General features: G+C 47.8%; 1 protein-coding gene and 1 pseudogene across 1 annotated transcript; one reads left to right on the plus strand and one right to left on the minus strand.

Annotated features, from left to right (window-relative positions):
* The first annotated feature begins 173 nt into the window (after nucleotides 1-173).
* On the plus strand, nucleotides 174-740 carry LOC102759110 (annotated as a pseudogene).
* A 7218-nt stretch (nucleotides 741-7958) lies between these two features.
* Nucleotides 7959-9732, minus strand: RPS15 (ribosomal protein S15). The gene is made up of 4 exons (XM_006764809.1): nucleotides 9643-9732; nucleotides 9176-9261; nucleotides 8183-8417; nucleotides 7959-8097 (listed from the first exon to the last, which is right to left on the minus strand). Exons 1-4 carry the CDS (start codon nucleotides 9643-9645, stop codon nucleotides 7984-7986), a joined length of 438 nt encoding a protein of 145 aa, XP_006764872.1. The 5' UTR covers nucleotides 9646-9732; the 3' UTR covers nucleotides 7959-7983.
* Nucleotides 9733-13208: the final 3476 nt, after the last annotated feature.

Here is a 13208-nt window from a genome sequence, read left to right on the forward strand (position 1 = left end):
CCCCAAGGGTGGATACTGCTTGATCATTGGTCCGCAGAGGCACCCCTTGGGGCGGGGCGGAAAGTGGACGTGGGGAAGTGTGGCTGCAGCGACGACCTCGTAGGGGTTTGGATCTGTGGTTGGAGGTTGGGGGTGCTAATCGGCTCCCCGAAACATCCGTGAGGCGGGTGTAATCTTCGCGGGCCAAGACGCGGCTCGGGGACTCAGCAGGGTGCTTCCCAGCCCCCCTCACCCCGAGACTTTTCTCCAGACGAGGTCAAGGGTCAAAAAAAGCCCACCTTTTCTGGTCTCCAGCTGTCGCACTGAGAGATGCTGTCGTTGTGTCTGCCCACCTGCAATGGATGGTGTGAGGAACTGCGCCAGCTTCCTGATCAAGAGGAACAAGCAGACGTACAGCATCGAACCCAATAATCTGTAGGCACGCAACTCCGTTCGCTACAACGGGCTGATTTACTGCAAGAGAATGGGCGTGGAGCCGGCAGCCAACGGCAAAGGTGTTTTGGTCGTCAAGAAGCGGAGATCCGACCAACGAAAGCCGGCTACCTCCTACTTGTAAGAACGCCCGGGCAGTATCCAGCACTTGAACCTCCCAGAACTGCGCATGGCCGCCATCCGCAGGGCCAGCGCCATCCTGCGCAGCCAGAAGCCCGTGATGGTGAAGAGGAAGCGGGCCCGCCCCACCAAGAGCTCCTGAGCACCCTCCTCCCCCCAAAGCAATAAAGGTATTAGCCAACTTTCCTAATTGGGGGTGGGGGTGGGCGTCGCCTAAAGTGGTCAATTTAAGGCAGACCTTGATTCTGGGCCTCTTTCCTCCTCTACAGGGTGGAGACTTCATCCAGATTGATATTTCATGACCAGGCTTACCTCAAGGGTAGAAAGAATGAAGCATAGCTGGGGTCCTGTTTCCATAAAATAAAATGGGGGCTATATATTCATATCTGCAAATGCACAGAAAAAATTTCTGGAAGGATACTATCCTCCAATTCCCTACCAGAGGGTGAGAGAGGTAAGCAGGTTGGTCTCCACCCTAAAGGAATTCAGGAATGAAAAAGAAGACAGCTGCTGCAGCGAAGTGCTTTGGTTGAAAAAGGTTGACCGAATACAGTTGTTGAAGCTGCAAATAACTCCCTTGTACCAGGCCCCTCATTTCTACTCTTCTGCTTTTTAGCATTAGATTATTTGGCCAGAACAAACTGTGTGAAGCTCCTGACTCACAAGTCAAAAAGTAAAGATGTTGGAAGCTGACACATCAGGTTTGGGGTCCAGGCTGGGCCTTCTGAGTTCATGACACTTGAATTTCCTTAAAACTTGCAAAATTGACTGTGCCCATGTACATATTGTTGGGGACAATCCTTGACTTTCATCAGAATCTTTTTAAATTAATTTATTTTAAAATTAAATTTACGTCAGATTCCCCAAGGACCCATATAAAGGAAAATATTGGTGGCCTGGCCCAAGTGGCTTAGTGAGTGGAGTGTCGGCCTCCTATAGAAGGATCAAGGGTTTGATACCCGGTCAAGGGCACTTCCCTGGATTGCAGGTTCCATCTCTGCCCCCGTGGGTCAGGGCTCCTGCTTTCTCTCTCACATTGATGTTTTTCTCCCTCTCCCTCCCTCTAAAAAAATCAATGGAAAAACTGTCCTTGGGTGAGGATTAGCAAGAAACACACACAAAACATATGAGGGGAATTAGTTTGGCTTTGGGGATAGGAGGGGCACAAGGGGCACCAGTATACCAGCAGATGCTGATAGGCCCAAACTCCTTTTTTTAAAAAATATACTGTTTTAATTGATTTCAGAGATGAGAGAGAATCATTGATTGGCTGCCTCCTGTGTACCACCTGACCAGGAATAGAACCATAGAACTGTGACCTCCTGATTCATAGGTTAATGCTCAACCACTGTGCAAGAACAGCCGGGCCCCAAACTCCTTTTGAGAAGGAAATAAAAAAGATCAGAGCACAAACCAAGGAAACAGAGAAATTAATGCAGCAAAAAATTACTCTTTGAAAAGATCCAAAAAATTTACAAAACTAGATTAGCTAGATTAGCCTCCCCCCAGAAAGACCAATATCAGGAATGAAAGAAAGCATATTAGTCACCACAGACCCTACCGATATTAAACAGATTAAATATTAGGGACAATTCTGTGCCCATAAATTTAACATCCTACTTGAAATGCACCAACCCCTTAAAAGACACTAAAATGAAAGCTCCCTCAAGAAGAAATACATCATCTGCATAGTCATATCTATTAAAGAAATCTGTAGCTGTAGCCGGTTTGGCTCAGTGGATAGAGCGTCGGCCTGCGGACTGAAGGGTCCCGGGTTCAATTCCGGTCAGGAGCATGTACCTTGGTTGCGGGCACATCCCTGGCGGGAGGTGTGCAGGAGGCAGCTGATCGATGTTTCTCTCTCATCGATGTTTCTGACTATCTCTCTCCCTTCCTCTCTGTAAAAAATCAGTGGAATATATTTTTAAAAAATTAAAAAAAAAAAGGAATCTGTAGTGAAAAACCTTTCAACAAAGACTTGTCCACAAAAGTACTCCCTCACCAACTAGGGAAACAAAGTACTTATATGGAAATAAAGACTTCACATCTTTAGTTTGATTGGTCAGAATAGAGCCACTCTTAATTTGTCAGTGAATATGCAAATAAGGATAAATTTAGGCAGCTCTGATTGGACAGGGAAAGTCTAAGTCCTATTGGTCAAATTTGGGTCCTAGGACCTCTCTTATAAAGGACTTACCTTGGAAGCCTAGTCTGCAGCTTTTTCCTTATAGGGTGCTTGAGAAATAGGCCCCTATAAACAATGGATGGTAGACTCTGGTTATGAATTTGGGCCCAGTTAGCCACAAGGAGTCCTTGGCAGTGGGTCAACACAAAAGGCTCAGATGGTTTCATTAGTGAATTTCAACCAAACATTCAGGAAGAAATAAATCAGTTCTAAAAAAATATTTCCCAGATAATAGGAGAGAACACTACCCAACTCAATTCCTTTATGTAACTTCTATTTTTTTTAAGACAAATAACCATATGATTACACTTTTTAAAAAAAATTTTTTTATTGATTTTTTACAGAGAGGAAGGGAGAGGGATAGAGTTAGAAACATCAATGAGAGAGAAACATCGATCAGCTGTCTCCTGCACACCCGCTACTGGGGATGTGCCCACAACCAAAGTACATGCCCATGACCGAATCGAACCTGGGACCCTTCAGTCCGCAGGCCAACGCTCTATCCACTGAGCCAAACTGGCTAGGACTTCTTTTTTTTATGGCATATGACCAAACTTTTTGGAATCTGGGGGTGTCTTTGACAATCTTGGCATCTATAGGTCCTACTCTCCTTCACAGAGCCCAGACTCCTCTTGATATGCAGAACATATGAAGGGACTTAGGAAATAATTAGGTGACCATTGCAGAAGGTCCTTGAAGGTGAAATCTCTGCTCATTTCTTTACCCATTTTTCTTGTCTCTGGCATTAGACTTGGATCTATGGGGCTGAGTCTTGGTCACTGCTGTGCCCTCAGCAGTGAGAGCTGTGAAGTCCAGTACAGCAGCCACTGGCCACACATGACTAGTAAGCTCTTGTAATGTGACTGCCCAAATTGAGATATGCTGTGAATGTAACTGTACACTAGATTTTAAAGGAAATATATTATTGAAATTAACTATAGCTGCCCTGGCCAGTGTGGTTCGGTTAGTTGGAGCATTGTCTAGTACACCAAAAGGTGGTGGTTCAATTCCTGGTCAGGGCACATAACCAGGTTGCAGGTTTAATACCCAGTCAGTGGCATGCGGGGGGCAACTAATTGTGTCTCTTTCTCTCACATCGATGTTTCCCTCCCTCCTGGGCCTGAGACCTCAGTAGAGCTACTCTCAGCCTCTCCTGGGACCCTCTTGCTGGCCTCAGCCCTTTTCCCAGCAGAAATCCTCAGTTGAGGCTTCTTGGCCTCTCACTTCCCACTTCTATTTCTCTTAAAGGGGGATTAACAGTACCGTCATCAAATATTAGGCCATTTGTAATGAGATGTACTATTATTTTATGAATTGCCACAAAAAGCAAAGATTAAAGAGTGGGCAATAATGCTTTGGGTTGAGCCTGGGCAGTGTGGTTCAGTGGTTGAATACTGACCTATAAACCAGGAGATCACAGTTCAATTCCTGGTCAGATGCCTGAGTTACTGGCTCTATCCTCAATAGGGTGCATGCAGGAGGCAGTCGGTCAATGATTCTCTCTCATTGATGTTTGTGTCTCTCTCTTTCCCGCTCCCTTCCTCTCTGAAATCAATAAAAAAATATTTTAAAAAATACTTTGGGTTAAAAGCAGCAGCCTGACCTCTGGGAAGGTAAACTATGACAAATGGGAATAATCATAGGGCAAGGCAGGAGTATAAATACTTGTGATAGCCTTGAGAAAAATCTTGTCCTGCATTCTCCATCCTCATCAACCTGCAGGTTTTGCTAAGGATCCTGGGTTACAGGTGTGGGCCCCAGGTTATGAGTGGGAGTCTTCAGATTATAAGTGGAGGGACCCACACATTCATGCATGTCCAGCCAGCCCCCAGACCCATAACCCCTGCAAAGCCCTTTTGCTTTCCCAGCATTGGTCACAGACGTCCCCAAAGACTCCCTTCACCACTGAAGACAGAGGAAGCCAACTATCCTGGTACTCTCCCAGGCCGGCTGCCCCCATCCTGAATCTGCTCCCACTCAGTGGATCTCATGAATGTCGAGTTCCTGACTACAGGTCCAGCTCAGCCCCTGCCCTGACACGTGGGCCCCCTCAGGAGCCGGAGGGGTCTTTCCAAAGAGATCAGCTCCCTCAGGGAATTCAGCGACGGCTGCATCTTAGGACGTGCTCCAGGTCTGTGTGGACATCTGTGGCCACCAAGGGGCAGGTGGCGGGACCATGGCCAAGGCTTCCTGGTTTCAGATCCACACATGATCACTCAGAGCAGTGACATGTGGATTGTTACCAATAGGGTGGGGATGTCCAGACACACAGTGACAGTCACCTGTTCTTCACTCTAGACCAGTGTCGCCAACCAGTGGTCTGTGGACCACTGGTAGTCCGTGAGGTCCGAAAGGTTGGCGACTGCTGCCCTAGACCATGCTGTGCCCCCTCCTTCCTGCACTGTGGACATCTGGGCTGGGTCATCCACTGTGGGAGGCCTAGGCACTGGGATATGGAGCAGCCTCCCTGCCGTCCACTCAATGTAAAGAGCACCCCAGTCGTGACAATCACAGATGTCCCCACACAGCCCAGGATCACCCATGGCTGGCAATCATTGGTTTAGCAACACACATGTATTTATGGATGTTTAGCATTTTGCTTTAAAATATTTCTGGAGTAATGTATTTGGGAGAAAGTGACCTGAGAGCCCCTAAGGTTTTTTAAGTTTTCATTTATTGATTTTAGAGAGGGAGAAACATTGCTTTGTTTCACGTATTTATGCACTCACTGGTTTACTCTTGTATGTGCCCTGACCATGGATCAAACCTGCAACCTTGGCATATCAGGATGACACTCTAACCAAGTGAGCTTCAGGGCCAGGGGCACGTCATTTTTATCTTATTTTTAAAATTATTTTTATTGACTTTAGAGAGGAGAGGGAGAAACATCAATGTGACAGAAGCACTGATTGGTTGTCTCCCCCGCTACCCCCTTACACACCCCAACTGGGACTGAACATGCAACCTGCGTATGTGCCCAGACCTTTCAGTTCACGGGACAACACTCAACCAACTGAGCCACAGTGGGCTAGGGCCACATTATATTTTATTTCTAAATATATATATATATATATATATATTTTTTTTATATTATAGATATTTCCCATGTTCCCCCTCCACCCTCCCTTTCACAACCCCTACCCACCCCCCACCCGTTCTTCCCTACCCTATTGTCTGTGTCCATGGGCTATGCATATGTTCCTTGGTTTATCTCATCTCCCAAACCTTACATTTTACATTATTTTTAAATGCAGCCATGCAGATTGATGGCTACATAGAGGAAAGAATGGATTTCCAAATATGTAATACAGTAAAAAATATTGCTCAAACTAAATATTGAGTTTTTACCACAAAATCCTTCAACTCTTCTCCACATTTGAAAATGTTTAAAAATAATTCAAGGGAGGAATAGAGATGCAGCAAGATAGGCCAGCAGTCGATCGTGGTTGAAGCAGGTACAGGGTTCTGCTTTCTCGGTGACAAAATGTTAGGACCCCGACTGGGTAGACCAGTTGGTTGGAGCAGTAAGATTGTGGATTAGATCTTTGGTCAGAGAACACGCAAGAATCAACCAATGAATTCATAAATGGGTGGAAGAGCAAAATAAATCTTTTTTTAAATCTTTACTGTTGAAAGTATTCCACAGGTCCTCCTTCCTTTTCACTTCTCCCTTCCTCTGAAATCAGTAAATAAAAAGGTCAGCCACTTCACACCTGAGGCTACTACCACGAAACAAAGACAGCAAACCTCCCCCCCACACACACACACACAGACAGTAACAAGTTCTGATGAAGATGTGGAGAAATTGGAAGCGTATGAACAACTGGTAGGGAAGGTGCTATGGAAAAAAGAATGGCTGTTCCTCAAAGAATTAAACATGGAATCACCACTTGACCCAACAATCCCACTTCTGGGTAGAGTGCAAAAAACTGAAAGATCTGGTAGATGTACGTACACATACATAGCAGCACAGTTCCTAACAAAGTGTCCCCTAAGGGTGATTCCAACCTTCCACTTGCTCAAGCCAAAACCCAGGTGTCATCTGGACTTTCCCATTCCATCACCACTGGATCCAACTGCTGAGGCATGCCACCTCTCCTGCTTCATGTGTATGTCTCCCCCTCATAAAAGAAATGAATCCAAGCAGGTTGCTTTAGCGAGTGTGTTTAGGACCCTTCTGCATCATACCCTATGGAGGCGGTGACAGACACCCTGGTCTATGGGAAGGTTTAACCCAAGGCCCATGGCTCAAGCCTTTGGGTCCTGGGGTCATTGTGCAAGGCTTTCAGATGCCACTCAGAAACATCATGTCCACCTGGTTTGGTTCAGTGAATAAAGCATCTGCCTGCGGATTGAAAGGTCCCAGGTTCAATTCCCGTCAAGGGCACATGTCTGAGTTGCGGGCTCAATCCCTAGAAGAGGGCATGCAGGAGGCAGCCAATCAATGATTCTATTTCATCATTGTTTTTCTCTCTCCCCCTCTCTAAAAAAATTTTTTTAAAAAGAATCATGTCCCAAAAGAGGGACAGATACAGGCAGCATGGTGAGGGTGAAGAGCACTGAGAAAAACTGGGCAGGTGTATAAATTGGAGGGGCGGGAAGGCTCAAGTCATTAGAAGGCTCTTCTTGTTCATGTGCTTGAAATAGGAACCTAGCCCAACTTGTGTGGCTCAGTGGTTGATAGTCAACCTATGAACCAGATCACTGTTGATCCCCAGTGTGGGCTGTGCAGGGGCAGCCGATCAATGGCTCTCCCCCTCTCTTCCTCTCTGAAATCAAGAGACATTTTTTTAAAAAGTAGGCACCCACCCCTTGACTGGAGGACATGGGAGGGGCCTATGAAGGGGATGGGGACCTGAGGAGAGATGCTATTCAGTCCAGCAATGGCCACCTCTATGGGTACTTAAGAGATGCCAGGTAGCCAAAACAGCAGATCTAGGTTGGGAGGATCAAGGGGGAGGGGCACAGGGAAGATAGCATAGGACCCTGAACATTCCCAGACATGTCACAGGAGCCCCCGACCCACTCACTATCCATGTGGCTGTCACTGTGTTTACAGCAGGAAACCCAGGAACCCTCACTATCCAACATTCTACACACTACACAAGTCTTGCTGGACCTGAGCTTCCAAGTACTGTGCCCAGGCCCAACCCCCTCGCTGGATGATTGATTGACAAACTGCCCAGAGCCCCAGACACTTGGAAGAATGGGTTGCACTCTATTGAGGTAAGTCTGCTTTTTATTAACTACTTGAGAGGGATGAAGCGGGAGGAGTGGGTGGCTCCAATGCCAGGCCTGCCATGCTTCACTGGCTTGTAGGTGATGGAGAACTCACCCAGGTAGTGGCCAATCATCTCAGGCTGTGGAAGGCAAAGAACGGACCTGTTAGGTGGCCATGGGAGGACAGGCCCACGCCCACCCAGGCAACGCAGTCCCACCACACACCTTGATTTCCACCTGATTGAAGGTCTTGCCATTGTATACGCCCACCATGCTGCCCACCATCTCCGGCAGGATGATCATGTCCCGCAGGTGTGTCTTCACCACCTCTGGCTTCTCCATGGGCGGCGCCTCCTTTTTGGCCTTGCGCAGGCGCTTCAGAAGCGAGTGCTGCTTCCTTCGCAGGCCCCGGTTTAGCCGCCGCCGCTGCCGGGCACTATACAGCTGCATCAACTGCTCACTGGGGGGCAGGCAGGACAGAATGTGTGGCCTAAGCCCTGGTGGATACCCCACCCTTCACCCACCAACACTAATGTTCCCTATAGTGCCCCAAAGCAATGTTCACAGCCCAAATAGTCAAGAGGAATCCTGCAAAATGGACAACCTTCACAGCACCGTCTAGAAATGAGGAAACCGAGGAAGGACAGGCTGCTCAGGTGAGGCGGTGCAGCCAGAACTTTGTGGACTAAAGGCTGTGCTCCTAGAGGCCTCAGGAACCCAGGTGAGGAGCCGAGCCTGAGAAATTCTCAGCCTGCTCTGTGTCCCCGGGAACTGGACCCTCCACGCCTAGACCCAGGCACACCTTCAGGAGACTCAGGGTCCCTGGCTGTCAGAAAGCCTCCCTCGCTCCCGTCCGGAGACCCAGACCCAAACCCGCCCTGACCCTGGGGGCAAGAGTTTTAAGAAGCACAAGTCAGACCACTTAATCTTCCAGCTTTAACCAAATCTTAGACCTGGGGTTGCAAACTCCCATCCAGGAGCCAAACCTGGGCCTGATGCCTGACCTTGTTACAAGGCTTGTGAGCTACAGATATTTGCGTTATCAAGTGAATGAAAATATGTCAAACAGGGCACGTTAACATTCTATTAATGTCAAACCTCAGAGCCGCAGCCCATCGTCTACACCGACCTAAGGCCGCGTCAGCAAGTCAGGCTGCAGCTCCTAGCCCCCTGGGACCCCCTCCCGCCGCCATCCCTCCCGATGCGGCCGACACTTACTAAGACATGTCAAGCAGTTGATCGAGATCCACGCCGCGGTAGGTGAACTTGCGGAAGGTCCGCTTCTTCTTCTGCTCCACTTCCGCCTGCGCAGGCCCGAGACAAGGGTGAGCGGGAGCCCGAGACCCACCTCCCAACCCCACGGCTACAGCGAGTCACCAGGCGCAAAAGTCGTGCCGAAAAACGCGCGGCAGCGCCGGTAGAAAAGTCCGTGGGGACACACCACCTCGGGCCCGTCCGAGGGCGCGGGGGGCTACAGGGATTTGGCTGAGACAGGAGAGCATATACAGGCCTCTCCCGCCCCGGTGGTCACGACTCCCCAAGCACTGCGCCCCCACATCCGGCGGCTCCGGAGGACTGGAGGAACGTGTCTCAGCTGTACGGCCTGACCCCGGCCTCCAAGGAGCAGCCAGAGCCAGGATGGCGCCGGATAGGCCCGCACAAACGCACGAAGTCCCAACACTTACCATCTTGGTTCCTCGGAAAGGCCAACCTACTCGGCGTCTGCGCAATTATTTCCAGTTCGCTCATGGCCCCGCCCCTTGACGCTGCGTGCGCAAGCGCTTCAGCTCCTGGAGGAGGCTGTGCGCCCTCTGCTGTCCGGAGGGTAGAGCGCAGGCTATGAGGGCAAAAGGTTTTTGTTTTCTTTTAAGAAAATGCTTTTTAAAAAATATATTTTTATTGATTTCAGAGAGGAAAGGAGAGATAGAGAAACATCAATGATGAGAATCACTGATCGGTTGCCTCCTGCACGCCCCCTACTGGGGATCGAGCCCAAAACCGGGGCATGTGCCCTTGACCGGAATGGAACCCAGAACCCTTCAGTCCCCAGGTCGATGCTCGCTCTATCCACAGAGCCAAACCAGCTAGGGGAGCAAAAGCTTTTGTTAAGGACTCGGAATCCATCCCCAGGTTGGGGCCAGCCGCCTAGAGTTTGGGCAACTTCCTGAAAGTCACTGCTCCTTTCAAGCCTCATATTTGTGCTCTATAATCTCCATTAATGGAACCCAACTAACAAGTGTTAATGGAGCACCTGCTGTTTGCGGTCGGTGCTGTCTGGTTTCAGTCCAGAGTTCCATGATGGAGCTGATACTGTTGTAATTAGCTAGTTATTAATAACAGGAAAGGAGTAAAGGGAAGGCCAAATATTATAGGCATGTCATTTGGGCAGCTTCACCAGGAAACTAAAGCTTTAGACTCCCCAGGGAGCCACCAGTCTATTCCCTGCAGATCTCTGGGAAGGGACTGGACATTGAGAATAGATGTATGCCCAGTAAAGTTGGGGTGACATCAGGAAGGTACCTGTCAGTTACACCTGGGAACAGGTCATCATTGGTCAGAATGGGCGTGGCCAATGCAAGGGCATGAAATTTGGGATACTTCATTTTCTAAACAAAGGAGTTCACCCTTGTGCTCTGTGCTCTTGGTTCCTCCTATGCTCTTGGGACTCTTATTGCTCCCGATGTGCTCTCCTGGAGCATGTCACCAACATGTGGACCCCAACAATGATTCATCAACTGCAACTAGCCTCATGCTGAACTGGATCTGACTGCAACATGGGGCAACAATTCTGGACGCTGGCTTTGCTTCTAGCTCTACTGAAACTCCAGCTACACTTCTTCAATGACTGGAATGGGACTTTGGAAACCCATGGATGTAATTCCACACAAATAAAAATCACTCATCCTCCTGTTGAAGTTTCAGAAAATTATTTTTCTTGAGATATCATAAGGACCCCACCTCCAGTATCCAGAGGGAAGAGGACACCCCAGTTTCTCTGATAACCGAGCTGTTGTTGCAGAATGGGAGGTAGTCCCCATAAGGGACACGATAATACAGACCAGAGCCAGGAGGAAAGTCCAGGAGGGGTGGGACAACGGCTTCTAACATGGTCAGAAAAAGGCATCCCTGATAAGAACCAGTCAGCCTTTAATAGACAAAATTATATAAGTAACAACTATATAACAATGCACTGCTAGGTTTGTAACATAAATTGATATAATAAGTATAACAGTAATAGCAAAAAACGGAACAAGGGACTAGGCAAAATAGGAATACTGTTGTTTTTTCATAGATTAGAGAGAAAAAAGGGAGAAACACTGATTTGTTGTTCCACTCACTTATGCATTCATTGGTTGATTCCTGTGTATGCCCTGACTGGGGATTAAACCCACAACCTTGGCATATTGACACTCTTACCAACTGAGCTACTAGGCCAGGTAATTAGTGTCCATCTGAAGGTGATTCTTGTATATTAAGATGTATATGGTACCATAGGACCCAGCAATCTCACTTCAGGGTGTATACTCCGAAGAACTGAAAGTAATTATTTAACCACATTTGCACACCCATGTTTAGAACACATGATTCACAGTGGTCAAGAGGTGAAAACAACCCAAGTGTCCATGGAAAGATGAGTGGATAAGCAAAATGTGGTGCATCTATACACTGGAATACTATTCAGCCTTTACTTATTTATATTTTTTATATTCAGCCTTTAAAATGAAGGAAATTTACACCTGCTACAATGTGGATGAACATTATGCTCAGTGAGACAAGCCAGATACAAAAGGACAAATATGTGTGACTCTACTCATAAGAGGTCATTAAAGGAGTCAGATTTATAGAAAAAGAAAGCAACCCTGAAAAAAAATTGCGGCAGAGTAGGAGGATGCTGCATGGACATGCTCCCAGGAACAAGCTGGAATTATAACTGAAATATGGAAAGGCTTCCTGAATAATCAATGGAAAACTCACAGGAGAGAACCCTGTTACCCAAGGACTGAAGGTGGAGACCGCATAGAGACTGGTAGGAGGGGCGGAGGCGCTAAAGGACTGGTGGGGCACCCACAGATGGCAACTGAAGACCAGGAGAGATATCTCAGCTGGGGGGGTGGGGGGAGGGTGCCACTGAGAACTCTGAGATCTAATCCCGAAGCTGGGCTCCCCAGTAGAGAGCACCAAACTGAAGAGGGTACCCACATAGCATCTAACTGTAAAAGCAGTGGGGTGCTATCTACCAGGGAGTGGCAGATGAAAGTTCGGGCACCCTCTTGAAGGGCCAACACAAAAAAATTCCCTGTGGAGCCACCCACCTTGTGCTCTGGCAGAGGGAGGGTGAAGTGGACTGGAGCTGTGAGAGCAGAACCCAGGACTGGGGACTTGGGAGATAGAGCTCAGAAGGCAGACACCCCAAGTTTTCTGGGCTGAGTAATTCCCCCACACAGCGGTGGACATCTTTCCCACATAGACCTCTCGGCCTTGCCTTGGGGGAAAGACAGTCTGACACACCCTATTGGAAACACCTTGTCCTGAGGCCACTTAAGAGATTAAAAGTAACAATTAGCCTCCAGGCAGAAGCAACTGCCCCACCCTGTTAAAAAAACTCTCCTCACACCTGAGGGCCATTGCCTAGCTGGGAGCAATTCAAGTTGGAATCCTGTTAGTCCAGTGGTTCTCAACCTGTGGATCGCGACCCCTTTGGGGGTGGAACGACCTTTTCACAGGGGTCGCCTAAGACCATCGGAAAACACATATATAATTACATATTGTTTTTGTGATTAATCACTATGCTTTAATTATGTTCAATTTATAACAATGAAAATACATCCTGCATATCAGATATTTACATTACAATTCATAACAGTAGCAAAATTACAGTTATGAAGTAGCAACAAAAATAATTTTATGGTTGGGGGTCACCACAACATGAGGAACTGTATTAAAGGGTTGCGGCATTAGGAAGGTTGAGAACCACTGTGTTAGTCTGTGGACAGAGGCGGTCTCTGGAGGCTTTGAGTCTTTGCCTGATCCAATTAGTCAGAAACAGCCTTTAATACTGTCCTGCACTAGAGATTGAGAGGTATAGAGCAGCGGTTGCTAACTGGTGGTCCGGGACCACTGCTGGTCCGTGAGGTATGAAAGGTTGGTGACTGCTGGTATAGAGGATCTACGTAAAACAGTCACCAACCCAAACAGACAACCAAAATGAGGAAACAAAGAAACAACCCCCAAATGAAAGAACTAGTGAATT

Source organism: Myotis davidii, unplaced genomic scaffold, assembly GCF_000327345.1.
Source record: "Myotis davidii unplaced genomic scaffold, ASM32734v1 scaffold198, whole genome shotgun sequence".
Taxonomy (NCBI): domain Eukaryota; kingdom Metazoa; phylum Chordata; class Mammalia; order Chiroptera; family Vespertilionidae; genus Myotis; species Myotis davidii.

Excerpts from the sequence above, each read along its gene's own strand:
- RPS15 (XM_006764809.1), bottom strand. Across the intron at positions 8,418-9,175 it reads CAACTGCTTGACATGTCTTA|TGAGCAGTTGATGCAGCTGT; the intron begins GTAAGTGTCGGC and ends CCTGCCCCCCAG. Across the intron at positions 8,098-8,182 it reads TCAATCAGGTGGAAATCAAG|CCTGAGATGATTGGCCACTA; the intron begins GTGTGTGGTGGG and ends TGCCTTCCACAG.